Source organism: Chinchilla lanigera, unplaced genomic scaffold (genome assembly GCF_000276665.1).
Source record: "Chinchilla lanigera isolate Chin_1 unplaced genomic scaffold, ChiLan1.0 scaffold00082, whole genome shotgun sequence".
In the NCBI taxonomy this organism is placed as follows: Eukaryota; Metazoa; Chordata; class Mammalia; order Rodentia; family Chinchillidae; genus Chinchilla; species Chinchilla lanigera.
Genome location: NW_004955483.1, coordinates 68,705 through 96,493, shown reverse-complemented (window position 1 = coordinate 96,493; position 27,789 = coordinate 68,705). Strand labels below are relative to the sequence as shown.

At 37.2% G+C, this 27,789-nt stretch overlaps 1 protein-coding gene across 2 annotated transcripts in view; it reads right to left on the bottom strand.

Annotated features, from left to right (window-relative positions):
- Window positions 1–27,789, bottom strand: part of LOC102009182 (zinc finger protein 709-like) — a 41,284-nt gene that overhangs the window by 4,942 nt on the left and 8,553 nt on the right. For both annotated transcript variants that reach the window (XM_013503758.1, XM_005403269.2), the window contains 2 exons: window positions 19,214–19,595; window positions 115–241 (listed from right to left, as the gene is read on the bottom strand). In XM_013503758.1, coding sequence (XP_013359212.1) covers window positions 115–241; window positions 19,214–19,216 — 130 coding nt within the window. In that variant the 5' untranslated portion in view covers window positions 19,217–19,595. The remainder of the gene's footprint in view (window positions 1–114; window positions 242–19,213; window positions 19,596–27,789) is intronic.

Genomic DNA, 27,789 nt, shown 5'->3' with positions numbered 1-27,789 from the left:
GCTGAGCTAAATCCCCAGCCCCAATGTTTCCATTTTTCAATGAAGGAAACTGCACTAATGCACAACAACCAATGCTCTCTGATTTCATAAATGAGACAATGATTGAGTCCTTACCTACAGCAGACACATTCCTAAAGGTTTCCCACATCACATCTCTGTAGAGCTTCTTTTGGGATGGGTCCAGCAAAGCCCACTCCTCCATAGTGAACCTCACAGCAACATCCTCGAAGGTCACTGCCTCCTAAATCATCAGACACAGATTTCCAAAAAGAAGAGTGAGATTCACAACATGAAGCATCTCAAGTCTACTCATAAAAAGCTGAAATGAGGCTGAGTCCTCAAAATGCTTACTTCATATCTTGTTCATCAATCACTTATTCTACATTCACATGAATGTTTCACATAGGAATTTTTATTTGAGGATAGAATTTATTGGTAAAGCAATAGCAGAATAGAAACACTGGTTTCTCTCCTTGTTGTTTTTTGTTGTTTTTTTTGGTTTGTTTTTCGTTTTTCTTCCGGTACCAGGAATCAAACTCACGACCTTGCACTTGCCAGGCAGGTGCTTTGCTGCTGAGCTAAATCCCCAGCCCCTTCCTCTCCTTGTTAACTCCAGTTCATTTCTACATTATTGCTAAAGCATGGTTCATATAGGGAGCCTACAAGATTAACATACAAATGAAAACACTACAGTAGATAAAAATCTAACGAATTTCTCTGACAGATCATTGATCTCTTGAAACTAGACAAGAGAAAAAAATAAAAGGAAGAAGGCCAGAGACATAGCTCAGTGCCACAGTGCTTGCCCAGCAAGTGCAAGGATATGAGTTCAATTCCTTGTACCAGAGAAAGAAATAAAAGGAATAAAGATAGCAAAGGAATAAGTCAAATTATCATTATTTGCAGGTGACATAATATTCTACATAAAAGATTCAAAAAAGCTACCAAAAGATTTTTAGATTCAATAACCAGATTCAGTAGCATAGCTGGGTACAAAGTTAACACTCAAAAATCAATAGTATTCCTGTACATAAATAACAAAACTGAGACAGGAGTCAGGGAAACAACATCTTCCACAATAGCATTAAAGAAAATGAAATACTTAGGAATCAATCTAACAAAGGAAGTAAAAAACCTCTACACTGAGAACTATAGTACTCTGAAAAAGGAGATTGAAGAGATACCAGAAAATGGAAAGATATCCCTTGCTAATGGATAGGAAGAACCAACATAGTGAAAAAGGCCATACTCCCAAAACCACTACACAGATTTAATGCAATCCCAATCAAAATACCATTAGCATAGTTCACAGTATTAGAGAAAACATTCCTAAAAGTCATTTAGAAGCAGAAGGGACCTTGAATAGCAAAGGCAACACTGGGCAACAAAGGCCAGGCAGCGGGCATCATGATCCCTGATTTGAAGTTAACTACTGAGCTACTGTGATGAAAACAGCACGGTACTGGAAAAAACAGATCTTACAATCAATGGAACAGATCAGAATATATGGAAAGAACTGCAGACACACTCAGCCACTTTATCTTTGACAAAGGGGCCAAACTCCTTCACTAGAAAAAAGCCTTTTAAAAAATACTGCTGGAGGCTGGAGATACAGCTCAGTGGCACAAGCGCCTGCCTGGCAAGTGCAAGGTCCTGAGTTTGATCTCTGGTACCACCAAAAAAAAAAAAAAAAAAAATGGTGCTGGAAAAACTGGTTGTCACATGCCAAAGACTAAAACTAGACTGATGTCTATTGCCATGCACTAAACTAAAATCCAAATGGATCAAAGATCTAAATACTAAACCAAAAATACTAACTCTGCTGGAAGATTGAATTAGGTAAAACACTTGAAGATATAGGTGTAGGCAAAGACTTCATGAACAAAACCCCGAATGCCTGAGAAATATTACAAAGAGTCAACAATGGGGATTTCAGCTTAAAAGCTTTTGCACAGAAAAAGAAATCACCAAAGTCAAAAGACACCCCACAGTGGAAAAAAAATTTAATCAGTTGTTCCTCAGACAAAGGACTAATATCTAGAACAACATATAAAGAACTTTAAAAAATTCAGATCCCCCTAATTCAAGACCCAATCCAAAAATGGGCATCTGAGATGAACAGACACTTCTCAAAAGAATTACAAATGGCAAATAAATATACGAAAAAAACTGTTCAACATCATTTTTTTTTTTGGTTTTGGTTTTTCTCCGGTACCTTGAACCGAACTCACGACCTTGCGCTTGCCAGGCAGGCGCTTTGCCGCTGAGCTAAATCCCCAGCCCCATGTTCAACATCATTGCTCATTTGAGAGATGAAAATTAAAGCCCAGAGTCCACCTCACTCCCGAGAGTATGGCTATTATCAAGAAATCAACCTATAACAAATGCTGGTGGGGTAGTGTGGAAAAAGGAATGCTCTTCCACTGTTGCTGGGAGTACAGACCTGTGCAACTACTGTGGAAATCAGTGTGGAGATTTCTCAAAAAACTAGGATTAGAGGTCCCATTGGAATCAGCTATTCACCTTCTTGGTAGCTTCCCAAAAGAATTAAAAGCATTTTAACGCAGCAATACAAATGCATCCAGGTTTATAGCAGCACAATTTATAACAGCTAAAGTTTGGGAACAACCCAAATGCCCATCAACTGATGAGTGTACAAAAAGATGTGATTTTTCAATATGATGGAGTGTAACTCAGCAATAAAGAAAGATAAATGTCAGACATTTAAAACTAAACGAGGGGCTGGTGATTCAGCTCAGGGGCACAGCGCCTGCCTGGCAAGTGCAAGGTTGTGAGTTCGGTTCCCGGTACCGGAAAAAAATTTTAAAAATAAAAATTAAAAAAAAAAAAGCTAAATGAGTGGACTTTGAGACCATATTCATAAGTGAAATAAATTGGACACATATGTCCGAGATAATATTGTATTATCTCTGATGTGAAAAAAGGAAAGTATAAATAAGAACCAAAATGTACAATAGCTATCGTGAAATAGGAAGTAACTGTTCAAAAGGAAAAAGGCACTAGGGAGCGGAAGGAAAGAAAGGAAAACAAAAAATGATTTTAAAAAAAGATGAAATGGAAACAAAGCTTTGTGAATAAGGGAAGGACGAGGGGTTGAAGGGAGGAGGGGCATGGAGAAAAAAGAGGAATCAAGATATATCATGTACAGGTACAAATTCCCTATAGTAAATGTGACTATTATGTATATCTATTTATACCAATAAAAGTAATTACATTTTTAAAATCCAGCAAAAAGGAAATGTTTCTTTTAGCAACTTATTATTAGGTAGTTGAGCCCTACCTTCTCTGTATTTAGACAACATATTGAAATGTCAACCTAGTTTCATAGGCAAAAACTTAAAATTGAACCCTATGGAAAATTAATGAATTATAACTTAAAATATTAATAAAGTATTACTGTTTTCAGAGGAAAATGTCTAAGAATAATTACCTACTAAAAATTAAAGCAAGACATGATCTTACAGCTCAAGGATATGAAACAGTCATCTGTGACAGGTAAAAACATTTCTAACACAGATTAGAGAAAAATTAAGAAATAGATATAATCAAAACATACAATATGTATAAGAAACAACATTTTACAAAATTAAGTCACCAATAATAAAAGTAAAAACTAAAGAATAGTTTTTCTCACATTGAAATCACACCTTTGATTTTTCAAAAATTGTAACTGTTTGGTATTTTAAAATGTTTAATAATGATCAACAAATAGTAAACAAGAGTGACACATGCTGGCCATTAGGAGTATAGGTCAGAAAGTCAGAGAAGGAAATGACAAACATTCACAATGATTAATGAGTACACATCCTACTTACACTGCATAACCCTATGCTATCTCTGAGAAGAATGGTTTTTATAGTCACACTTGTGAAAACATGGCACAGAAAACCAAGAGGACATGCAAAACAATGTTACTTAAGTCATTGAGAACTCAAGCATAGTAGGGCTGAACTCTTAATCATGAACTAAATATCTTCACAAAATGAAGAAAGCAGCTTGGTCTCACAGGTAACAGGGAACTCACAGTGAGAATTCACTCCCATAAACAGAGGTTTGACTAAGCATCTGCCAGATCCAAAGATGTGAATGCCTAGGCTTTTTATCGTGTTATCTTTAATTGGGACACAAATGCAAGGAGTGCTGAGGTTAAAGACTGTCACTATAAATCAAAGAGTGAATATACAGAATTCCACTTTCCAGTTCAGCTGAAAAAACACAGATGTGGGGAGACACTGGCCAAAGGTGTGACTGAATCTGAGTGAGACAAGGAAGAGACCTTAGGGAACAACGTTTTCTGTGCACCTGGAATGCAGGGTTAGAATGCAGAGCCCAATCTGCACGACAAGTCAGCAAAATTAAGAACAAGTTAATACAGAGATGTATGGTTTAGGCCAAAGTGTTCCCTCTGCCCCAATAAGACTGTTTAAATTAGATCAACCATGTATCACATAACAAACCATCCCATTCGGCCCTGTCCCGACAAAAACTCTTATTCGGTATATAGCAAAATGCTTTTCTTCTACGTCTTTGTTCTCATGTGCTTGAATTACAAATAAAAATCTGTGGATCTCTCAGTTAGTTTCTGTTTCTCTGAGGCTTTCTTATGCCCAAGAAGCAGCCCTCTGAGTTCTCTGATTGAAGCAAATGTTGTCTCCCAGTGATTTTTCTCATTCTGTGCACAGGAGTGGTTGCACACTACAGCAAATAAAAAGAATGTTTTTTTCTCAATAACAAAGAGCAAACTGACTTCAATCAGCAACCCCTGAATACTACAAGGAGAATGAGGAGGTAGACCTACAGAAGTGTACATCACTCTGAAGAAACTCAGAAACAAAACAAAGGTAAGAATATGTTCAGTTTCCTGATGAACAAGGTGAAGTTTTAAAGGTAGGAAATCCTGGGGTAGGTTTTAGACATCCTAAAAGTTTAAGTTTTACCTGGACCAGCACTTGCCAGGATCTCACAGTGATAATCAGAGTAAAACTGCTTCATACTTCTGCAATTGGGGTGGAGAGAATAAAACCATCTTGAAATTTGGGGTTTTAAAGTATGTTCTGAGTGGAAAAAACAGTATTTCCCCAAAGTCTAAGCCACTGAGAGACTTCTACACTCCCATTCTTGGTGGCAAGTGAAGTACCCAAGTCCAAGCACTCCAATCTGTCTCCCTCAACACTGAAAAAGGAAGATGTGATTTTGATTTTTACTCCTTAGATTAATCAACTGTTCACTTACGAGCAACAAACAACAGCAAAAACCCTAGAAGAATACAGAGAGAGGGAAAAGTATTGCTCAAAAATGAAAAATAAATAAATTGAAGAAACAGTATCTCAAAAGTTAAGTGAATTATCTTCATAAAGACAATCAGGTAACTATCTGACTTAGTAGGTGCAACCAGAGAAATTGCCAAAAGACAGCATAAAAATGTCCTCTGTTTAAAATAATATCAGCAGAGACTTAAACATTATCGGAAAGACCACAAGGAAGTTATACAAGTGCAGAAAATAACTGAAACAAATCTATTTCAACAGATTAAATGTGTGTTTACCAAGACATTATATTCAAATAAAACATCAACTGTCTGTTACAGGTACAAACAGGTAGAATTACTGACATAAGTTGTACATGGGATGAAAAATGACTTTGAATATGCTACAATACTTGAATGTTTCTGAAACTATAGTTTTATTTTAACGTGAGCTAGATGTTTTGTGAATGAGTATTTCAAACACTGCAAAATCAGGAAAAAATTAGGATACAGGCCTACTGGATATCAAAATCAACAACAGAGAATGGAATTACGAAAAATTCCTGATTAAAATAAACAGGCAGAGGGGCTGGGGATTTAGCTCAGCGGCAAAGCGCCTGCCTGGCAAGCGCAAGGTCGTGAGTTCGGTTCCCGGTACCGGAGAAAAACCAAAAAAAAATAAAAATAAAAATAAACAGGCAGAAAAAACAAGGGAGATTATGTAAAATAACCAAAACAACTAAACCAAATAAAAATCAGTAAGAAATAAGCACATTCCTTTATGAATGAGTTATCAGAGTACAAATTAAAAGTATAAGACTACAAGAGTAAACAAAAGCCAACATGTGTGCTCTATAGAAAATATCCATTTTTGCCCAGAAGAGGATTTGTTTTAAAATGAGAATACTATTTGGGCAAAGAAAATAAGCAAGACATTCACTATACACTACTTTGAATATAGTTAAGAGCACTGTAATTTATTGTGAAAAAAACATTTTTAACTTACAAAGAGTTGAAAAACAAATGTTTTGTTATTAATAGAAGCAAAAGTATAAATATGCACCTATGACATGTGAATATGATGACCATTTTATGGAACAGACTACATTTAAAGATGTCTAATTTTCAAGATTGAGCTTGTATTAATTTTTCAAAACCTTATGTTAGCTACAAAATCATGGAGATAACAGATTGTCCACTCTTTTTCTTTCAATCTGTACCAATGTCTTTATAGGAGAAAAATTTGCCTCATACATCACTGCAAAGGAAGTATTTTATTAACATCTAGAAATAGTCATATACCTTCAAGCATTTACATAAATATCTATAAAAACTTATCAACAAATTCTTTTAAAAACTCTGCAACCTCTTTATAGACAAAAATACTACATAAAATTAAAATTGGATAGTGATGTATAGTGCACATGCCTGTAATCCCTGTCTTTGGAACTCGGAAGCAGGAAGTTCACCATTAGTACTTGGTCAGCTTAAGCTACATGAGTTCAGCATTACCTGAATTACATAGTGAAACCCTGTCTCAAAAACCCAAAAGAACAACTCTGGAGAGGATAATCAGAATATGTAGAGAATAACGTAGAAACTTAATTAGATGATATGATATGCTATAAATTCTTCATATTAATTCTTAATAAAACTATATTTATAATCCCAGTGAATCAGCTATAAAGGTGACAAAAATCTACTAGAATCCATTTTGAAACACAAAGGACAGCATTATATATTTCAAACCCAAATAAAAAAGAAAGTAAGTTTCCCTTTTTTCTTTTGGGGTACACTAACTTACACTCATTTAAGTCTAAAAATGAGACAACATATAAAGATTCAATTGATAATAAATGTTAAGAAACACTTTTACTTTATTCTAAACTGAGATTTGATATGGCTGGTCGTGCAAATCAAGAGGAAGAAGTGATGGATCATCCATTTATGTTGAAGAAGTGTGCATTTAATGGGCCAAGTAAGCCTTTTGTTTGCATCACGAACATTCACAGGTGCACTCTATGCAGGCAAAAGAAAAAACTATGAAACAGGAAATGGTAACCTATAGAGGAAATTATAACCAAACCAATTTCTGAACTAGGAATGGACAAAACATCAGGTATAAATTTGTAGAACTACAAAAGTTAGGTGCATCAGGACTTCCCTTCAGCAAAAGTAGTGTGCTGTGTACAATCTCACACTGGCAAACTTGCACAAATGGCAGTAATATATTTCCATTGTGTACAATACAGTATTCATCTGCTGATGAAATATATATTCTTTTGTTTTTTTCTTTTTTTGTCTTTTTGAGACAGGGTCTCACTGTGCACCTCAGGTTGGCCTTGAGCTCACTTTGTAGCCCCGGCTGGTCTCGAACTCACAATGATCCTCCTGCCTCAGCCTCCCAAGTGCTGGGATTACAGGTGTTCGCCACCATGCCCGGCTTGAAATATATATTGTATGTTATTTTGATTTCATAGTCTTTTAATGTGTTTGAATTAACTTTTTAATATTGTCTTAAATTTTTTAGGCAAAAATTAACATCATAATTATATAGATATCTATATACTGCAAAGTCCAGCGACATAGTGAAAACTCCATGGTACAGAATTCGATACGTAGTTTTTAAAAAACCTGCAATACAGTGAAGCTGCAATAAGTAAAACACAATATAGTAAGGGACAACTGTACACCACTAAACTCTTTCAAAAATCAATGGAGCAGCCGGGCGTGGTGGTGCACACCTGTAATCCCAGCACTCGGGAGGCTGAGGCAAGAGGATCGTTGTGAGTTCGAGACCAGCCTGGACTACAAAGTGAGCTCAGGGTCAGCCTGAACTGCATAGCGAGACCCTGTCTCAGAAAGACCAAAAAAAAAAAAAAAAAAATCAATGGAGCAATAATATATTTCCATGACAAAGAACAACTAAAAAAATTCATGATCACCAAATCATCAACAAAATGGACTCGGTAGATGTCTACAACATTCTACCCTAAAACATCAGAATACACAAATTCTTCTCAACAGCACATGGCACATTCTCCAAAGTAGACCACATGTTAGCCCACAAAACATGCTTAAGTAAATGCCCAGAAATTAAAATCATCCCACACATACTATCTGACTATACTATGATGAAACTGGAAATCAACAACACAAGAAATTATAAAAACTACATAAACATGTGGAAACTAAAAGAACACCATTCTGAACAACCAATGGGTCAGAGAGGAAATTAAAAACGAAATGAAACAGTATCCACAATAAATGATAATGCTGATACAACATACTGGAAATTATGTGATGCAATGAAAGCAGTCCTATGAGGGAAAATTTATAGTGATGAACTCTCACACTAGGAAAACAGAATGAGCTCAAATAAACAACCTAATTTTGAACCTCAAACTTCTAGATAAAGAAAAACAAATCAAACCCAAAGCTCACACAAGGGACAAAATTATAAAGAGCAGAAATTAACGCAATTGAGAATAAGAAAACAATACAAGGAATCAATGAATTGAAAAGTTGGTTCTTGAAAGAATACATAAAACTGATAAACCATTAGCCAACCTCATAAAAAGAGGAAAGAGAAAACAAAATTCAAACAATTAGGAATGAAAAGGGAGAAAACGTAACAGAACCTATAAAAATCCAGATCATAAATACCTACTATGAGAACCTGATTTCTAGTAAGATGGAAAACACAGAAGAAATGGAAAGATTCCTAGACACAATCAAATTGCTAAAACTAAATCAAGGAGATATAAAATTCTAAATAACCTGGTATCAACCAATGAAATTAAAAATGTCATCAAAAACTTAACAACAAAGAAAAGCCCAGATCCGAAAAGATTCACAGTTGAATTCTACAATAAATTTAGAGAACTAATGCCACTAATGCTGAAACTCTTTAAGGAAATTGAAAAGGAAGCAAAACTTCAAAATCATTCCTGTAAGCAAGTATTACCTTGATTCCAAAATTAGAGAAGAAGTCAACTGAAAAATAAAACTACAGGGGCTGGGGATTTAGCTCAGCGGGAAAGCGCCTGCCTGGCAAGCGCAAGGTCGTGAGTTCGGTTCCCGGTACCAGAGAAAAACCAAAAAAAAAAAGAAAAAAAGAAAAATAAAACTACAGGCCAATCTCCCTGGTGAACATAGACACAAAAAATCCTCAACAAGATATCTGTAAACAGAATGTAGAAAATCATCAAGAAGAACCAAAAAAAAAGGAAAATCATCAAGAAGGTTATAAACCATGACCAAGTTGCATTCATCCTAGGGATGCAGGGATGGTTCAATATATGCAAATTAATAAATGTAATAAACCATATTAACAAAACCAAAGACAAAAATCACATAATCATCTCAATAGATGGAGAAAAAGCTTTTCACAAAGTCAAACACTCATTCATGATAAAAACTCTATACAAAACTGAAATAGACAGTTATTATCTCAGCCTGATAAAAGCCATCTCTGACAAACCAACAGCTAACATCATACTAAATGGTCAAAACCTAGTATCTTTCACTCTAAAATCAGAACAAGATACGGATGTCCACTATCACCACTCCTATTCAATACAGTTCTGGAAACATTAGCCAGAGCAATCAGACAAAGAAAGAAATACAAGGAGTAAGGATAGAAAAGAAAGGAGTTAAATTATTGTTATTTGCTGATGATATGATACTCTACATAGAAGACCCAAAAACTCCACCAAAAGACTTGTAGATAATAACAAAATTCAGTAGTGTAGCTAGATTGATTCCTAGGTATTTCATTTTTTTTTGATGTGATTGTGAATGGTGTGGTTTCCCTAATTTCCCTCTCAGTGAATTTGTTGATTTGGAAAGGGATGCTACGGATTTTGAGTGTTAACTTTGTATGTAGCCAAGCTAGCGAATTTGGTTATTAATTCTAGAAGTCTTTTGGTGGAGTTTCTGGGGTCTTCTACGTAGAGTATCATGTGATCTGCAAACCCAGATAAACCCACATGGATAAAAAGAGTATCATGTGATCTGCAAACCCACATGGATTAAAAGATGTAGTACGTCTTACTTTATTTTTTAAATTACTTTTATTTTTAATGAGAGAAAAAGGAAAAAAACAATAAAAACAATACAACCTTTCAGAACAAGATGATAGAAAATTAACAATGGCTATTACACTGCATATTGTTATCTTCCAAGTAGTTGCTCAGATTACCAGCTATAGGCATGCTAAATTGATCAGACAATATAAGCACGATCTGATCCTTTAAGTGAACTAATAGAAATCAGCACTATAATCATCTTAGCTGTCTTGTGTGTATACATATATTTCTTCCCCTTCCTTCTTTTCTCCTGTCCCCTATTCCAGTTGTTCTTTCCTTTTGAGTAGTTTTTTTCCCCTTTCACAATACCTACTTTTTGTATCTTATTTACTTTCAGTTTCTTACAATAGGGAGACAATACAATGTTTACACATGCGAGTCTGATTTACTTCACTTACGAGTATGGTCTCTAGTTGCATCCATTTACCTATAAAAGCCTCAAGTTTATCTTTCTTTATAGCTGAGCAGTACTCCATTATATAAAAATACCACATCTTTTTTATCCGTTCCTTGGTTGATAGGCATTTGGGTTGTTTCCAAGATTTATTTCTGACAAACTGTGCTTCTATAAACATACACTGCTGTAGTATGATGTTTTCAATTCTTCTGGAAGAACATCCAGAACGGGAATAGCTGGGTTGAATGGGACCTCTAATCCTAGTTTTATGAGGAATCTCAAAACTGATTTCCACAGTGGTTGTACTAGTCTCCATTCCCATGAACAGTGGAGAAGGGTTCCTTTTCCCCTGAGAACTGCCAGCATGTTATTGGTTGTTTTTTTGATGATAGCCACTCTTTTTGGGTGAGATGGAATCTTAGTGTCATTTTTTTTGTTTTTCTGTTTTTTGTTCTTTTTTGAGACAGGGTCTAACTATGCAGTTCAGGTTGGCTTTGAACACCACACCTGGCTTTTAGTGTTTTAATCTGTATTTCTCAAATGACTGATGATGTTGAACATTTTTTCATATATTTATTTGCTGTTTGTATTTTTTCATTTGAGAAGTTTGTATTCATCCATCTCAGATGCCCATTTTTGGGTTGGGTCTTTGAATTTTGGGGGCCTGATTTTTAAAAATTCTTTATATGGTCTAGATAGAAGTCCTCTGTCTGAGGGACAGTTGGTTCAAATTTTTTCCAACTCATGGGTCTTTGTTTCACTGTTAGTGATTTCGTTTGATGTGCAGATAGAGTACTACTCAGCTACACAGAAGGATAAACTTTAGGCTTTTATAGGTAAATGGATGCAACTAGAGACCATACTCATAAGTGAAATAAATCAAACTTGCATGTGTAAACATTGTAGTATCTCCCTAGTGTAAGAAACTGAGAAAACAAATAAAACCCAAAATCTACACTAGATATTGTGAAAAGGAAAGAAACTGCTCAAAAAGAAGAACAGCTATGATGGGTGAAAGGAAAAAAGGAAAAGAAAAAATATATATACAAAAGATAAAACCGGATGTGGTGGCGCAGGCCTCTAATCCCAGCACCTGGGAGGCTAAAGCAGGAGGATCGCTGCATGCATGTTTGAAACCAACCTGGGCTACAAAGTGAGCTCAAGGCCAGCCTGAACTGCTTAGCTAGACCCTGTCCCAAAAATGAAAAAAAAAATAAAACAAAAAAAGAAAAGCAGCTGAGGATACAGCTCAACAGCACAGCACCTGCCTAGCAAGGATGAAGTTTTAAGTTCAATTCCCAGTACCTAAAAAAATTAATAATTTTAAAAAACCCAAAAGATAGATAAAATAGTTACACTACTGATTTCTTTCAGTTCATTGAGAAAAAAGGTTTGTGCTTATATCTTGCAATCTGAGCAACTACTTCAGAAAGATAACAATATGCAACATACTGATCATTGTTAATCTATTTTGTTTTGAAATTCTGTATATATTAGTATCTAAGAAAAGTAATATATAAATGGATATACATTAATTTATATTCATTTGTACACATTGCTTCTTAGCATATGTACATAAGGGATATTTACTTACACATATACTTACAAAATCTGTGAGTTTAATTCTATTACTATTTGTTAATAATATATAATCAAAGGTAATAGAAGAATGTTTTGTAAGTCCATGAGTATTAGACAAACTTTCTTATTTTAAAAGTACATTTTCAAAACAACAGAATAGGTAATTTGAGAAATTATTTTAACTTCTCCCTAATTATTATTGATCTTCTACTTTGATATTTATTTGTATATATATATATACACACATACACACACAGTTTCTTATATAAGACAAACCACGTGATATTTAATCTTGTTTGTCTGCCTTATTTAACTTAACATTACATTCACATATCTGTTTCTTCTTTGTGTATTTTTTTTGTCTATGTCTTGTACTCTGAATAATGTTGATAAAGACACACAGGACATCTGTTAATAGTATTTTCTTATTTTTCTATGACATTTTGCTTTATTGTTTCATAAAAAAAATAAGAAAAAACAAAAAAGTGCATTTTCATCAAAAGTCTTCCAGGTGTATAAGTAAACACAAAAGAATTATATCATAAAAAAGTAACTGGAAAAAATTAACAGTGCTCCTGTACACAAGCAACAAATTCAGAGAGAGAAATTAGGGAAACCACCACTTTTACAATAGCATCCAAAAAAATGAAATATGTAGAGATCAATCTAACGAAGAAGTGTATATCTACACATTGAAAATTACAGAACTCTGAAAAAGGAGATTGAAGATAATATTAGAAAATGGAAAGATAGCCCTTGCTCAGGGAGAAGAACCAACATAGTGAAAATGGCCATACTCCCAAAACTGTTACACAGATTTAATCCAACCCCAATCAAAATACCATTAGCATATTTAACGGAACTAGAGAAAACATTCCTAAAATTTATGTGGAGTCAGAGAGACCTAGAATAGCAAAAGCAATTGTGGGCAACAAAGCAAGTCAGGGGGCATCACAACCCCTGACTTGAAATTATAGAGTTACTGTGATAAAATCAGCACGGTACTGGCAAAAAATAGACCTGAGGATCACTGTGGCAGAATAGAAGATGCAGGAGAAACTTCAAACGCACTCAGCCACCTTATCTTTGACAAAGGAGCAAAACATGCTGACTGGAAGAAAGATAGTCTCTTTAATAAACAGTGCTGGAAAAACTGGCTGTCCACATGCCAAAGACTAATACTAGACCCATGTCTATCACTATGCACTAAACTAAAGTCAAAATGGATCAAAGTTCTAAATACTAAATCAAAACACAGTCTACCAGAAGAAAAAATAGGTAGAAATCTTTGAAGACATAGGTGCAGCAAAAACTTCATGAACAAAACCCAGACCACATGGGGAAATACTACAAAGAATCAACAAAAGGGATCTCACTTTATTAAAAAACTTTTGCACAACAGAAGGAATCACCAACAGTGTGAAAAGACAACCCACAGAGTAGTAGGGAAAAAATTATATATCCCATTTTCCCCCAGACAAAGGATGTGTATCTAGAACATATAAAGAACTGAAAAAAAATCAGGCTTCTCAAATTCAATGACCCAATCCAAAAATGGACAGCTGAGATGAATACACATTTCTCAGATGAAGATATACAAACAGCAAATAAATATATGAAAAAAATGTTCAACATCATTGGTAATCTGAGAAATGCAAATTAAAGCAACATTGAGATTCCATTTCATCCCAGAAAGAATGATTATTATTAAGAAATCAGTGGCCAGGTGTGGTGGCACAGGCCTGTAATCCCAACACTCAGGAGGCTGAAGCAGGAGGTTTGCTGCAAGTTCAAGGCTAGCCTGGGCTACGTAAGTGAGTCGAAGGCCAGCCTGAACTGCATAGTGAGAACCTGTCTCAAAAAAACAAAAAACAACAACAACAACAACAACAAAAACCCAACCAATAACAAATGTTGGCAGGGCTGTGGGGAAAAAGGAACCCTTTTCACTGTTGGTGGGAGTGTAGACTGGTGCAACCAATGTGGCAAACTAGGATTAGAGATATCATTCAACCCAACTACTACCCTTCTAGATACCTTCTAGGAAGAATTAGAACACCATACCACAGCAATATATATGCATCCTTGTTCAGGATTAGTAGCACAATTGTAAGAGCTAAATCTTAGAAACAACCCAAATGCCTATCTACCAAGGAATAGATACAAAGGATGTGCTTTTTTTATATAATGGAGTACTACTCAGCCATACAAAAGGATAAACTGGAGACTTTTATAGGTAAATGGACCCAATTCGAGACTATACTCATAAGTAAAATAAATCAACCCACATGTGTAAACATTGTATTGTCTCACTAGTGTGAGAAACTGAAAGAGTAATTAAGATCCAAAATGTACAATATTGTGAGTTAGGAAGAAACTGTTCAATAGAAAAGAGAAGATATGGGCCGGGGATATAGCTCAGCGGTACAAGCACCTGCCTGGCAAGTGCAAGGTCCTGAGTTCAATTCCCAGTACCAAAAAAAAAAAAAAAGAAAGGAAAGAAAAGAGAAATTATGATGGGAGAAAGGAAGAAAGGGAAAAGGAAAAAAGTATGTGTATATACACATACACAAGATAATTATACAGCTAGTCTATCCTAGTTCATTGAAAAGAAACATTTGTGCTAATATTGTTTGGACAATATTTCACACCTGTCTTGTACTCTGAGTAACTACTAGGAAGATAACAATGTGCAATGTATTAGTTGTTGTTATTCTGCTTTATCTTGTTTTGAAAGTCTTTTTTCTCTCTAAAATAATTTTTTAAAAAACGCTCAATACACTTATATTCACAGCAGTTGAGAAAATTTACATAACACACAGCCTACTTCATGATACAATACTAAATATCAGGGCTGGGGATTTAGTTCAGTGGCACAGTGCCTGCCTGGGAAGCACAAGGTCGTGAGTTCGATTTCTGGTACCGGAAAAATAAAATAAAATAAAATACTAAATATCTTGTGTACTGTATTGAACATGGTGCACTTGAAGTCTCTGGCTATTTTCATACGGTGTCCTGTTGCTGACAGAGCAGTGACTCACCTCTGCTGCCCAGCATCTTAAGTTCAAAAATTAAACTAGATTTTCTACTGAGCTGTTATCACATTTTTTAATGCTTCAGTACTAAATTCAGAGCCTTATTTATGTTACACAAATTAATTTAGATTGGAGACACAGCCCCAGTACTTTCAGTGTATCTTGTATGGGATCTTGCTCGACTGTACAGGCTGGCCTTGGTATTGCAATCCTCCTGCCTCAGCATCCCAAATGGGTAGCAAGATAAAAGGTAGGCACTACCATGGCTCACTGAAGTTTTATTCAGTGGAACACTGTAATCCTGGTTAACAGTGTTGATTAAAGAACCTCATTTTAGCCAGGCATAGTGAAACATGCCTGTCATCTCAGGAGGCTGAGAAAAGATTAGTAGTTCATTGTTAAGTGGCCTTGGTAGCCCATGCCTTTAATCCAAGAATTCCAGAGGCTGAGGCAGGATGATCTCCAAGAATTTGAGGCCCACCTGTGCTACATAGTCACTTCAAGGCCAGCCTAAAAGACACAGAGATCCAATGTTTAAAAAAAATAAAAATAAAAAACAGTTTCACTGCAGTCAGAGCAATTTAGTGAGACAGTCTCAAAATTAAAAATATATATTAAAAAGTATGGGGAATATATTTCAGAGTGTGAGAAATGGGTTTTGTCTTTTCTATCAAAAAGCAAGGACAATGCAACTCCATTTTGTGTTTAAATAACCTGGTCATCTACTCATTATCCATCTCCCTCACTTTAATATCCTGAGCTCCAATAAACGAGGTGACTACATATCTTTTCCCAAAACACAGCCGGATCCCAGGATGAAGAACCGAGAACTTTTTCATCCAAACATCACATTCCCTCTCTCTCCAACCACCCTCTTCCTCAAGACTTTGCATTCCAGACTGCACAACCCCTCTCATAAACTCAGCAACACACTAACCTCCCTCCAGGAGTCAACCACAATTATTGCAAGCCTTTGAATTCAGCCAATGAATTTAAAGTTCAGCTGCATCTCCTGCATTAGGGATAAAAGAGGCGGCCCTCTTCTGTCCTGTGTGCCTACCACCTTAGGCTTGCATCCTTACGCAGAAGTAAACTTTAAACTTTAAACTGCTTTGTTGAGCCCTCTTGCGTCCTGTCTCACATGCTTTTTTTTTCTCCAAATAGAGTCTGGGGGCTTATTTACTGTGTTCAATCTTCTGTACAATATACACACATCAACTACACACTGCAATTTTTGTATCCTGCAAAAATCACACTTAAATGACATCTTCCCATCACACTTAAATGACATCTTTTCATTTTTAAGGCAGACAAGGTCAAACAAATTCCTATTTTTCAAATTTTCCTCAAAAATGATTAGGGCCCAGTATGTTTGCCCACACTTCTAATCTCGGCATTTGGGAGGCTGAGGCAGGAGAATTGAGATTAAATCTGAGGCCAGATGGGGCTACCTAAGGAGTGCAAGCCCAGCCTAAACCACACAGTGAGACCATGTCTCAAAATGAACAAAAAATAATTGGGTTAAATGATTACTAGTAACAGAAGACACAGTCATCAGTAGCTGGAGGTTTAGCTCAGTGGCACAGCGCCTGGCCAGCAAGCGCAAAGTCGTGAGTTCGATCTCCGGTACCAGGAAAAAAAAAAAAAAAAAAAAAAAAAAAAGACAGTTATCTAGTTTTTACTAAATTCTTCTTCCTTAAAGCATTTGATCTTTACCACACTCTCAGAATAAGCATTACATATATTTTCTTTATTGTCACACGAAGAACAATCGACCTCAGAAGAAGACTTTCTCTATTGTTTATTCTAATTTTGCCTTCACCATCACCTCTCCTTTCTTTTTATCCCTTAACCGCTTCTATGTCTACAGATCTTGCATTTAGGGCTTCACTCCTACTGGTATTCCTTTATAAATGTCCACCTCAACCAGCGTTTTATTTCTTTTTTGTTTGGTTGGTTTTTTGTGGTTTTTTTTTTTTTTTTTTGTTTGTTTGTTTGTTTGTTTGTTTTTTTAAGACAGTCTCACTATGCAGTTCAGGCTGGTCTCGAACTCACTTTGTAGCCCAGGCTGGCCTTAAACTCATAACGCTCACTCTGCCTCAGCCTCCTGAATGCTGGGATTACAGGCATGAGCTACCACGCCCCGCTAGCATTTTGTTTCTTAAAACAAATCTGGGCTGGGCCTGGTGACCCACGCCTGTAATCCCAGCACTCGGGAGGCTGGTTGAGGCAGGAGGAACCTTGAGAGTTCGAGACCAGCCTGGGCTACAAAGTGAGTTGAAGGCCACCCTGAACTGCACAACAAGATCCTGTCTCAAACAGACAAAACAAAAGCGCAAGTCTGCAGTGTAATTATATGGAATGACACCCCTGTCCCTTTCCACTCCTACCAAGACACATGTCCATAGAGATGCTTGATCTCAGAGTTTCGCACTGTGTGTTTAACACAGGCCTGCCAGACCGGGTGACCAATGCTATAATCTCAGCACTTTGAGCCAGATGTGGTAGTACATGCCTGTCTGAGTAATGTAGATAAAGACACATGGGGCATTCATTAATATTATTTTCTTATTTTTCTATGACATTTTGCTTTATTATTTCATAAAACAAAAAAATGATAAGAAAAAACTAAAAAAGTGTATTTTCACAGGCAGGAGGCTTGCAATCCTAGCATTTAGGAGGCTGAGGAAGAGGGATCACCTCAAGATCAAGCCCAGCCTGAAATGTGCAGTGAATCTGGTCTCAAAAAGACAAAAACAAACCAGGTGTGGTGGGCAGGACTCTATTTCCAGCATTCCCAAGGCTGAGGTAGGAGGATCGCTGTGAATTTGAGGCCTGCCTGGGCTACACTGAGTTCAAGGCCAACCCGAACTAAAAAGGGGACCCTGTCTAAAAACATAAACAAATAAAGTGTCCCAAAATAAATATGTAAAAATACCAAAAAATCTAAGCAAGTGAGAGGCTGAGGCAGGAGAATTGCTGGGAATTCAACATCTGCCCATGCTACATAGCAAAAAGCAAATAGAGCAGCAAAAACAAACAAACAAACAAACAAAAAAGATAGCTCCTTCGGATACTCCCTAGCAGGGACACTTGCTCCTTCCCTTGATAAAACATTAAAATCTGCTCTATTTTTCTCAGCACCCTATACTCTATGGAAAGGCCTCATTAAACGGTCTCTTTGTTAATAGATATGCCACCTAATAAATTAAAATAATTTTTTTAAACATTTCTGTGTATGAGACACGGGAGTTCACTGCATGCTTTGCAAGGGCCCCACCACCAAGTCACATCGCCAGCAATATTAAAACTTTCTTTGACTGCTTGGAACATTATAATCATCAAGATGAGGCAACGTGCGGAAATACTGGAAATTTAGGAATCCGCTGTCATCACAAAGGAGCGTTGTTCTGAGGAGCTAAGTTGTGTGTTTGAGGCCTTGTATCACAAACATGTACAAAACTGATGTCCACCCAGTCTGCTGGTGGGAGGAATGAGAGCGAGGAAGCAGCACACCACAGTTCCCCAGCGGGTTCCTTCCTGGAACAGGGTCTCCCAACTCCCACTCTTCACATACAGGGGTGACACGGATGAGGGCTGGGCCCGCCTGAGACTGCACTCGGCTGGTAGGGTGGCTGTGCCGAGACAAGGTGTTGTGTGGACAAAAAAGTCCAGCCACAGACAGGGCAAGTGAGACACGGTGCACAGTGCAAAAGAGCAGGAGGAACTCAGACTAGGGAGCATGCAGAGCCTGCAGTCCGCCATGCTATGCCTACCTCTTCCATACGGATCTCAGCCCCAACCCATCCAGATCCATCTCAGGGTACCCATCCCACAAGCTCACCATTGTGTGGCTTCAGTGTCTCCCAAGGTCCTTCTTAGGCAGCCTGCAGCAAGTAGAAGTCCGGGGGCAAAGCAGTCTAGCCAGGTCAGTTGGCTCTCAACAACGCATTCGGATATCCGGACTTTGGCGCAAGCACGCCCTACTCGGCCAACCTGATTGGACAGCTTACAGAGCCCGCCCCCTCAACACTGATTTGCTCTGGCTCCACGTCCCACCCTCTGAACTGAGACTGACAACACCGGCCAATCCCACCGGTCTGAGTGGAGCTCAACTAGAGATGGTAACATTTTCTAGTGGCTCTGTTCATCCTAGATCTTGAAATCCAGCAAAATTCAGTCTTCTTTCCACATCTGGTGAAACATCAATATTCTTTGCTGTGTTCCTATCAAGAGATGAGAAACACTTGAAATTTGGGGACTCAAGGGGTCACTTCTCATAGTTAAGTTTTTCTGGAAAAAAAAATGTACAGGTTGGATTTTCACCTAACCTTGTGGTCAACTGAGGGCTTGTGAAACAGTCAACAGCCGGGCGTGGTGGCGCACGCCTGTAATCCCAGCATTCGGGAGGCTGAGGCAGGAAGATCATTGCAAGTTCGAGACCAGCCTGGGCTACAAAGTAAGTTCAAGGCCAGCCTGAATTGCATAGCGAGACCCTGTCTCAAAAAATAAATAAATAAATAAATAAAAATAAAAATAAAAAATAAAGGAAAGAAAAGAAATACAGCCAATGTTTGAGGTATCATGTGGTCTTGGCTCCTGCTGCCTGAATGAGTGAGTAGTTACACCAACCTCTTGGTTAGTGAATATTCTTTTTTTGTACTGTCATGATGGGTAGAAACAAGAGGGTCAATCTGTGATCACAGACTCAGGAGGCTGAGGCAGGAGGATGGTTGAGAGTTCGAGACCAGCCTAGGCTACATAAGTAAGCTCAATGCCAGCCTGAACTGCATAGCGAAACACTATCTCAAAAAAAAAAAAAGAAAGAAATAAAGAAAAAAAGAAGGAAAGAAAAAAAAAAAGGATGAAAAAGCACACCTATGAGCAGGCAGTGGCCTTTTTCCAAATTTCAGGCGATCATTTTTGGTGAGAAGTTATTCCACCCCTTAGGCAAGTGACCGGTAAATTGTAATAACAATAAAATTATGGGAATGGTCCCTGTCAGAGCACAGGACTACAATTGGAAGTGTCTTTTTCTTCTTAAAGATGAGCTTGAGATCTTCCACAGGCTCACAAGTGTTCATGGATTCCTGTCCAGCAGAAGTTGTCTCAAGGATTGTGTCACAGGAAGTATTTCCCTGTGCTGTCCAGAGCTTCAACCAAGAATATTGGATCCAAGCACCTTTGTCTTGACACATTAACTGCTGTCAAGGTAAACAGGACAACAGTGTGTGGGGCCTCTTACCTGGTCTTACCCAAGTCTAGGGTATCTAAAATCTCTATCAGCACCAATATCCCTGGGCCAGAGGGGATCACTCAACCGAATCAATCCAGGATCCATCCTTCTCAGTGCTGATGGGAGTTTTTGGAACTGGGCTAGTGAACACACTTGCACTAAGATACTCTCTGTAGTGGCTGGGGATTTAGCTCAGCAGCACAGCACCTGCCCGGCAAGCAGGATGTCTTTTCTCAAGAAGGGACTCCCATACAGCATCTCAAAAGGAGAGTCCCTGGAAGCAGGAAGTGTTCTGAGCTCTTATAAAAGCTATGGATAAGCGAGCCTAGAATGGGTGTAACATCAACTCTGAACCCTTTTATCTCATGTTTAAGCAATAGACTATTTTCATCTAACACCACTATAGCAGCCTCAACACCTTCCACAGTAGCCCACAGTAGCCCTTAGTGCTTTTACTTCTGCACAGCCTTCTTTTAAACTTGCTCTTTACTTTCCTCAATCAAATTCATCCAAAACCCTTTCCAAATTCCCCAGACTCCTAGATTCCTGTCTTTTGCCTTACATTATAGTTTCTTCTGACAGTCAGAAAACAAACACCAAACAGGTAGTTTAACCATAGGCCAACTACCCAGAACGTCATCATTACATAGCTAAAATAATTAGAAGAGGGCTGGGGACATAGCTCAGTGGCACAAGCACCTGCCTAGCAAGCACACAATCCTGAGTTCGATTTCTGGTACCAAAAAAAAAAAGAAGAAGAAGAAAATAAAGAAAAATCAGCCCAGATTTCTAGAGTCCAAGTATTCTACAATATTTCTGATAATTGCAAGTTCACAGATGACAAGATCACAGATGACAAGAGATAGCACCATGGTAAGTAACATAACAACATAGGTTACATAGGTAACATAACCTCTATGTATCTTTGTGAAAACGTTAAAGTTAATATACCACCATGACATGGGCATACATGTTATAGCAGCACAATTTATAGTAGCTAAATCTTGGAAATAGCCTCCATCCCCAGCAACAGATGAATGCATAAAGAAATGACATTTATATAAAATGGAGTATTATTCTGCCATGAAGAAGGATTAACTTAAGACACTTTTAGGTAAATGGATACCCTCAAGGCTATAATCTCCTGTCTCTCACTTTTTGCTACACGTTTGCCATACATAGTGATTATACTCTTCACAGGCAGTTTGCACCTGTACATAATATATCTTAATTCTTCATTTTCCCCATTTCCCTCCTCCTCCCCTTCAACCCTTCATCCTCCCAGTTCACAAAATCTGTTTCCTTTTTTAATTTCCTTTTTCATATTTTTTCCCTTCTTCCCCATCCTCCTCTTATTCCCATTCCCATTTGAACATATTCCCCCTACTTCCAAATATCTATCCTCCATTTGCTCTTTCTTTACAATTCAGTTTTCACATACAAGAGAAACAACATGATACTTAAATTTATGGATTCAAATTATTTCACTGAAAATTCTGCTCTCAAGCCTATGGCCATTCCACCCTGAACACACCCGATCTCACCTGAAAATTATGGTCTCAAGTTACACCTATTAACTAAAAATGTCATGTTTATCTTTTTTATGGAAGAATAGTACTCCAGGGCACATAAACACATTTCCTTTATCCACTCATCCATCAATAAGCATATGAGCTATTTCTGAGATTTACCTAGTATGAATTGTGCTGCTATAATCATGGATATATATTTATATATCATTGTGGTGTGATGCTTTTAATTTGTCCAGGAAGATACGTAGAAGCGGAGTAGTGAAGTCAAGTCAAACCTCTAGTTTTAGTTTATTGAGGATTTTCCATACTGATTTCTACAGTGGTTGCACCAATTTACACTCATATCAACAATGAGGATGTGTTTGTTTTTTCCCAGAGTCACTGCAGGATTTGTTATTGGTTGACTTCTTGATGATAGCCATTCTACTGGAGTGAGATGGGCTCTCAGTGTTGTTTTAATTTGCATTTCTTGAATGGCTAGTGATGCTGAACATTTTTTCATGTTTATTTGCTCTATGTGCTTTTTCACCTGAGAAATGTTTGTTCATTAGATTGGATTGGCTCTCTATATTTGGGGAGGTCTAATTTTTGGATTGGCTCTCTTTCTTTTCTTTCTTTTTTTTTTTTTTTTCTGGTACCAGGAATTGAACTCATAACCCTGTACTTGCCAGGCAGGTGCTGTGTCGCTGAGCTAAATCCCCAGCTCCTGGATTGGCTCTCTAAATCTGGGGAGGTCTAATTTTTTTTGAGCTCTCTGTATTTTCTAGACATTAGTCATTTGTCAGAGACATAGCTAATTAGCTCCACATATCTGTTACTGTGTCAATACAATGCTGTTTTTCTCACTGTAGCTTATAACATAAACTGAAGTCAGCCTTGCCTCTTGCACTGCTTGTCACCCAATATTGCTTTTTCTATCGCTCTGTTTTTCTCTTCTGATCCCATATTGTTTTTTATAGTTCTGTGAGGAATGCTTTTTTGGTACTTTGACTGTAATTGTGTTAAATCTGTATATTCATTTAGGAACCATGTCCATTTTGACAATATTGATTCTAACAATCCAGTATCACTGAATGTATTTCCATTTTCTAATGTCATTCTCAATATCCTGTTTCAAAGTACCATTGATTTCATTCTAAAGATTTTCTCTTTTTTGTTTAGTGTAATTCCCAAGTTTAATTTTTCTGGGGACCAGGAATATAGCTCAGTGGTACAGCACCTGCCTGGCAAGCACAAGGTCCTGAGTTTGATTCCCAGCACCGAAAGAAAAAAAATTAATTTTTCTTAATGCTAGTATAGTTTTCCTAATTTGACTCAGTGAGTTCATTACTTGTGTACAAGAATTCTATTAATTTTGTGTTTGATTTTTTTTATCGTGCAACACTACTTTAGTTATTAATTTTCAACAATATTCAGTGGATTTGGGGTGTCTTCTATATAGAGAATTATGTTACCTACAAGTAATATGACTTTACTTCCTCCTTTTCTATATATATATTACTTATATTTCTTTCTCTTTCCTGATGGTTCTTGCTAAATTTTTGAGGAGAATAATAAGGAAAAATTGTGGTAATTGACACAAATAAAGGGGAAAGACAGGGAATCAACAGGAAAATAATATGACAAAGTCAATGTGTATCTCTTATAATCATCCATGTAAAGTCTCAATTCATCAATCAAAAGAAAGAGTGGTAGAATAGATCAAGAAACAAGATCCAACAATATGCTGCATTCAAGAAACACATTTAATACCAAAAAAATTCACAGACTGAAAGTCAAAGGATGGGGAGCCAGGTGGGGTGATGCACACCTGTAACCCCAGCACTTGGGAGGCTGAGTCAGGAGGATTATTGCAAGTTTGAGGCCAGCCTGGACTAAAAAGTGAGTTCAAGGCTAGTCTGAACTGCATAGTGAGACCCTATCTCAAAAAGACCAAAAGAAAAAAAGAAAAAAAGTCAAAGGATGGAAAACAATACTTCCTGCAATAAGAACACAGAAAAAGCAGGGGTAGATATTCTATTTGCACACAATGTGAACTTCAAGCCAAGACTGATCAGAAGAGATAAAGATCACTACATTCTTATAAATGGAATAATCCAAGGGCAAGAGATAACAATCACAGATATATATGCACCAAGTATAGGAGAACCCCAACATATAAAACAATTATTCATGGACATGAATGATCAAATAAAAATGAACTCAATTATAACAGGGAAACTTGATACTCCACTGTCTCAAACAGACAGATGAACTACACAAAAAAATCCACAAAGAAATATCAGAAGTGAACCAAATATGTGAACAAATGTACTTAGTAGATGTCTACAGAGCGTTCAACCCCACAACATCAGAATATACATTATTTTCAGGTTCACATGGGATGTCCTCCAAAACAGACCACATACTAGTCCATAAAACATGCTTCAGTACATCCAAAGCAATTCAGACTCCCCATGAATATTATCTGACCATAGTGCAATGAAAGTGAAATCAATGGCAAAAGCAACCCGAAAACTTGCATAAACACATGTGAATTATATAATGCCCTATGAACAACCAATGGTCACAGATGAAACTTAGAAAGAAATTAAACAGTATCTACAAATAAATGATAATGCTGATACAGCATACCAGAACTTGTAGGACATAATGAAAGCAGTCCTATGAGGGAAATACATAGAGGAGAACTCCCATATCCAAAACACAGAACAAGCTCAAATAAACAACCTAATGGTGAACTTCAATCTTCTAGAAAAAGAAAAATAAGTCCAGCCCGTGGATCATACAAGGAAGGAAATAATAAAGATCAGAGCAGATATTAATGCAATCGAGACTGAGAAAGCAATGAAAAGAATCAATGAATCAAAAGTTCTTTCTTGGAATGACTGAATAAAATTGATAAACACAGGCAAATTTATCATGAAAAAGAAAGAAAGGACTCAAATTCATGCAATTAGGAAGGAAAAGGGTGAAATCACAACAGATCCTGTGAAGATAGATGTCATCAATATCTACTTCAAGAACCTTCACTCTTAAGAAGTTGTAAGACACAAAAGAAATGGACAGATACCTAGATACATATGAATTCACAAGGTTAAATCAAGCAGATATAAAAATATAAATAACCCAATATCAGCAAATGATATGAAAAATGTGATTAAAAACTTATCAACAAAGTGCCTGTGAATATATAGCACACCAATACAGTACACTAATGAGACTCATGGAGTGACTCTCTTGGCCCACACCTCCAGAATTTTTAGAGAATGATGCAGCATGCCCAAGATGGTGGTGTGGTTGTCTCCAGGTGTGGTGGCAATAGAGGTAATGATGGCAGTGCAGGACCTGTGCCAGAGGGAATAAGGTAACGATAGAGGGCCAGCAGCAGAGCCATGTAAACAGAAAAGTGGTTTCCCTTCCCTGCTTCCCTCTGCCAGGCTGGGAGTGGTGGCACGTACCTATAATTCCAACTATGGGAGAGGCTGAGGTGGGAGAAATGCTTACATACAGGGATTCTCTATACTCAGTCTCCTTTTGGAGTCAATGTTACCCAATTGAAAGTTACTGAGCTGGTATGGGTTAATCTATGATCCCTAAATAAGGAGCAGTTGGAAATAGTAAAAATCATTGGTGCCAAAACAAATAAAAAAGGGACATTTAGAACCCTCTTTCAAAGAATAGAAAGCAATGCTTAGTGCTAAGCAATGCTTCCTTTCTTAAATATGACTGTTATTGCAAAGGGAAATATTTGTTATGATGCTACTTAACAATTACAACTGTACTGTAAGAAATAGGAAAATGGTAAAAAATTACCTTATGTTCAGACTTTCTTTGCGCTAAAGAAGTAATTCTTATTTGTTTTCAAATGTAAATGAGAGCCACAGGAAAACCAGACACCTCTGGCTCTTAAGGCATCCACTATCACTGAGCCTGAGCCTATTCTTTGACTTTTGGAACCTGAGGACATGGTTTCCAAAAGAACCTTAATCAAAGCCTCACTCAGTATTACTGAGTCTGAGGCTTCCCTACTTGCCCTTCAGGTCCTGAGGGTGGAATTTGTAGGCCATAATTGAAGCCTTCATGGGGCTGTATCCATCCATAGCTGATATTGTTCAAGTTTCTCAAAGACAATATCTCTTACAGGAAGTAAATGGGGAATTTTAGAACTACCTGGGTTGATGTGTTCTTTTCTCTGTGACCTAAAATAGATCAAGGCAAGATCTAGCAGAGTTATCAGGTGATCCTGATAAGTACACTGAGGTCTTCAGAGGACTTACTTAGATCTATAAAATAAGTTACAGCAATGTAATGCTACTCTTAAACCAAATATTGACAATGAGTACAGACTTTAATCTGTGAGTTTCTTAACTGTATTACAGATAACTGGGGTGCATATTTTCAGAGTGGGTTTAAATAGAGCCCAGCCAGCACTGCTGTAGAGGTGACTGGATAGAGAATCCAAAATGTCTTGAAGATCTCTTTGTCCTAAGGCCAAGATTTCTTCAGAACTACTACATGTCTTTGTCTCTCCCTGGACACAATAGATCTCTTTTGCAGGCAGGGATTTTAGAACCTTTGATTCAGTGTCATATATTAGAAAGTAACACTTAAATAATATAATTGGAACACTTTCATTTTCTCTCTTATTCTCTTTCAAACAATCAAAAAGCAGCCAATCAGGTCCTTTGATAATTGGTTTCAATTTCTGTTTGGAAATACAGTTGGATTCAATCATAACTTTGACTCTGGAGGCATTTTTGCTAAGGATTAGAGGTCCACCCTGGGAAAGCTCCTAATCCTGTCTCTCTGTACCTGAGATGGTTTGGGTTTAGTTCTTGTGTCATACTTCTGTCCCTTATCCACTGATCTGTCCATCAGAAATAACACAGTACACAAGTGTTTGGTCCAAGGCAATTCTCTCCTCCTAGGTGCTGAATTTCTGGATCAAGTTTCCAGAATAGTGAGTTTTCCCTCCCTGGGACCCTTCCAGAGTAAAGATTATCTTCACTTATCTCTGAGCCATATTCTAAAACACTGGTATAAATTTAATCCTGAAGCTCTCGTAGACTACATGTAAGTTTTAGTCCCACTTTATCTGTCTTCTAGTTATTAGACAGAACTGGGAATTAACTCCTCATACTTCTTTTTCCCCCACAAGAATGCTGCTGACTGGTTTTTACAGCACAGGGTAGACTGACTGATTGTTATAACACAGATCAGTTCATTGATAGACCAAAACATTCCCAGGGAACCTCATCAGTTTAATAACAGTTTTAAATGAGAACAAATATTAAAAAATAGGCACAGCCCAAGTCCCCTGAGGACTGCCTGTCATCATGATTTCCCCCCAGAACATGTTGTAGGATCCAACCAAAAAAATAGAACTATAGGCCAATCTCCTTAATGAACATAGAGGCAAAAATGATGAATATGATACTGGGAAACAGAATGCAGGAAATCATCAAGAAGATTATATAGCATGACCAAGTAGGATTTCTTCCAGGGATCCAGGATAGTTCAATATATCCAAGTCAATAAATATAATACACCAGGGCTGGGGATTTAGCTCAGCGGCAAAAGCGCCTGCCTGGCAAACACAAGGTCGTGAGTTCGGTTCCCGGTACCAGAGAAAAACCAAAAACCAAAAAA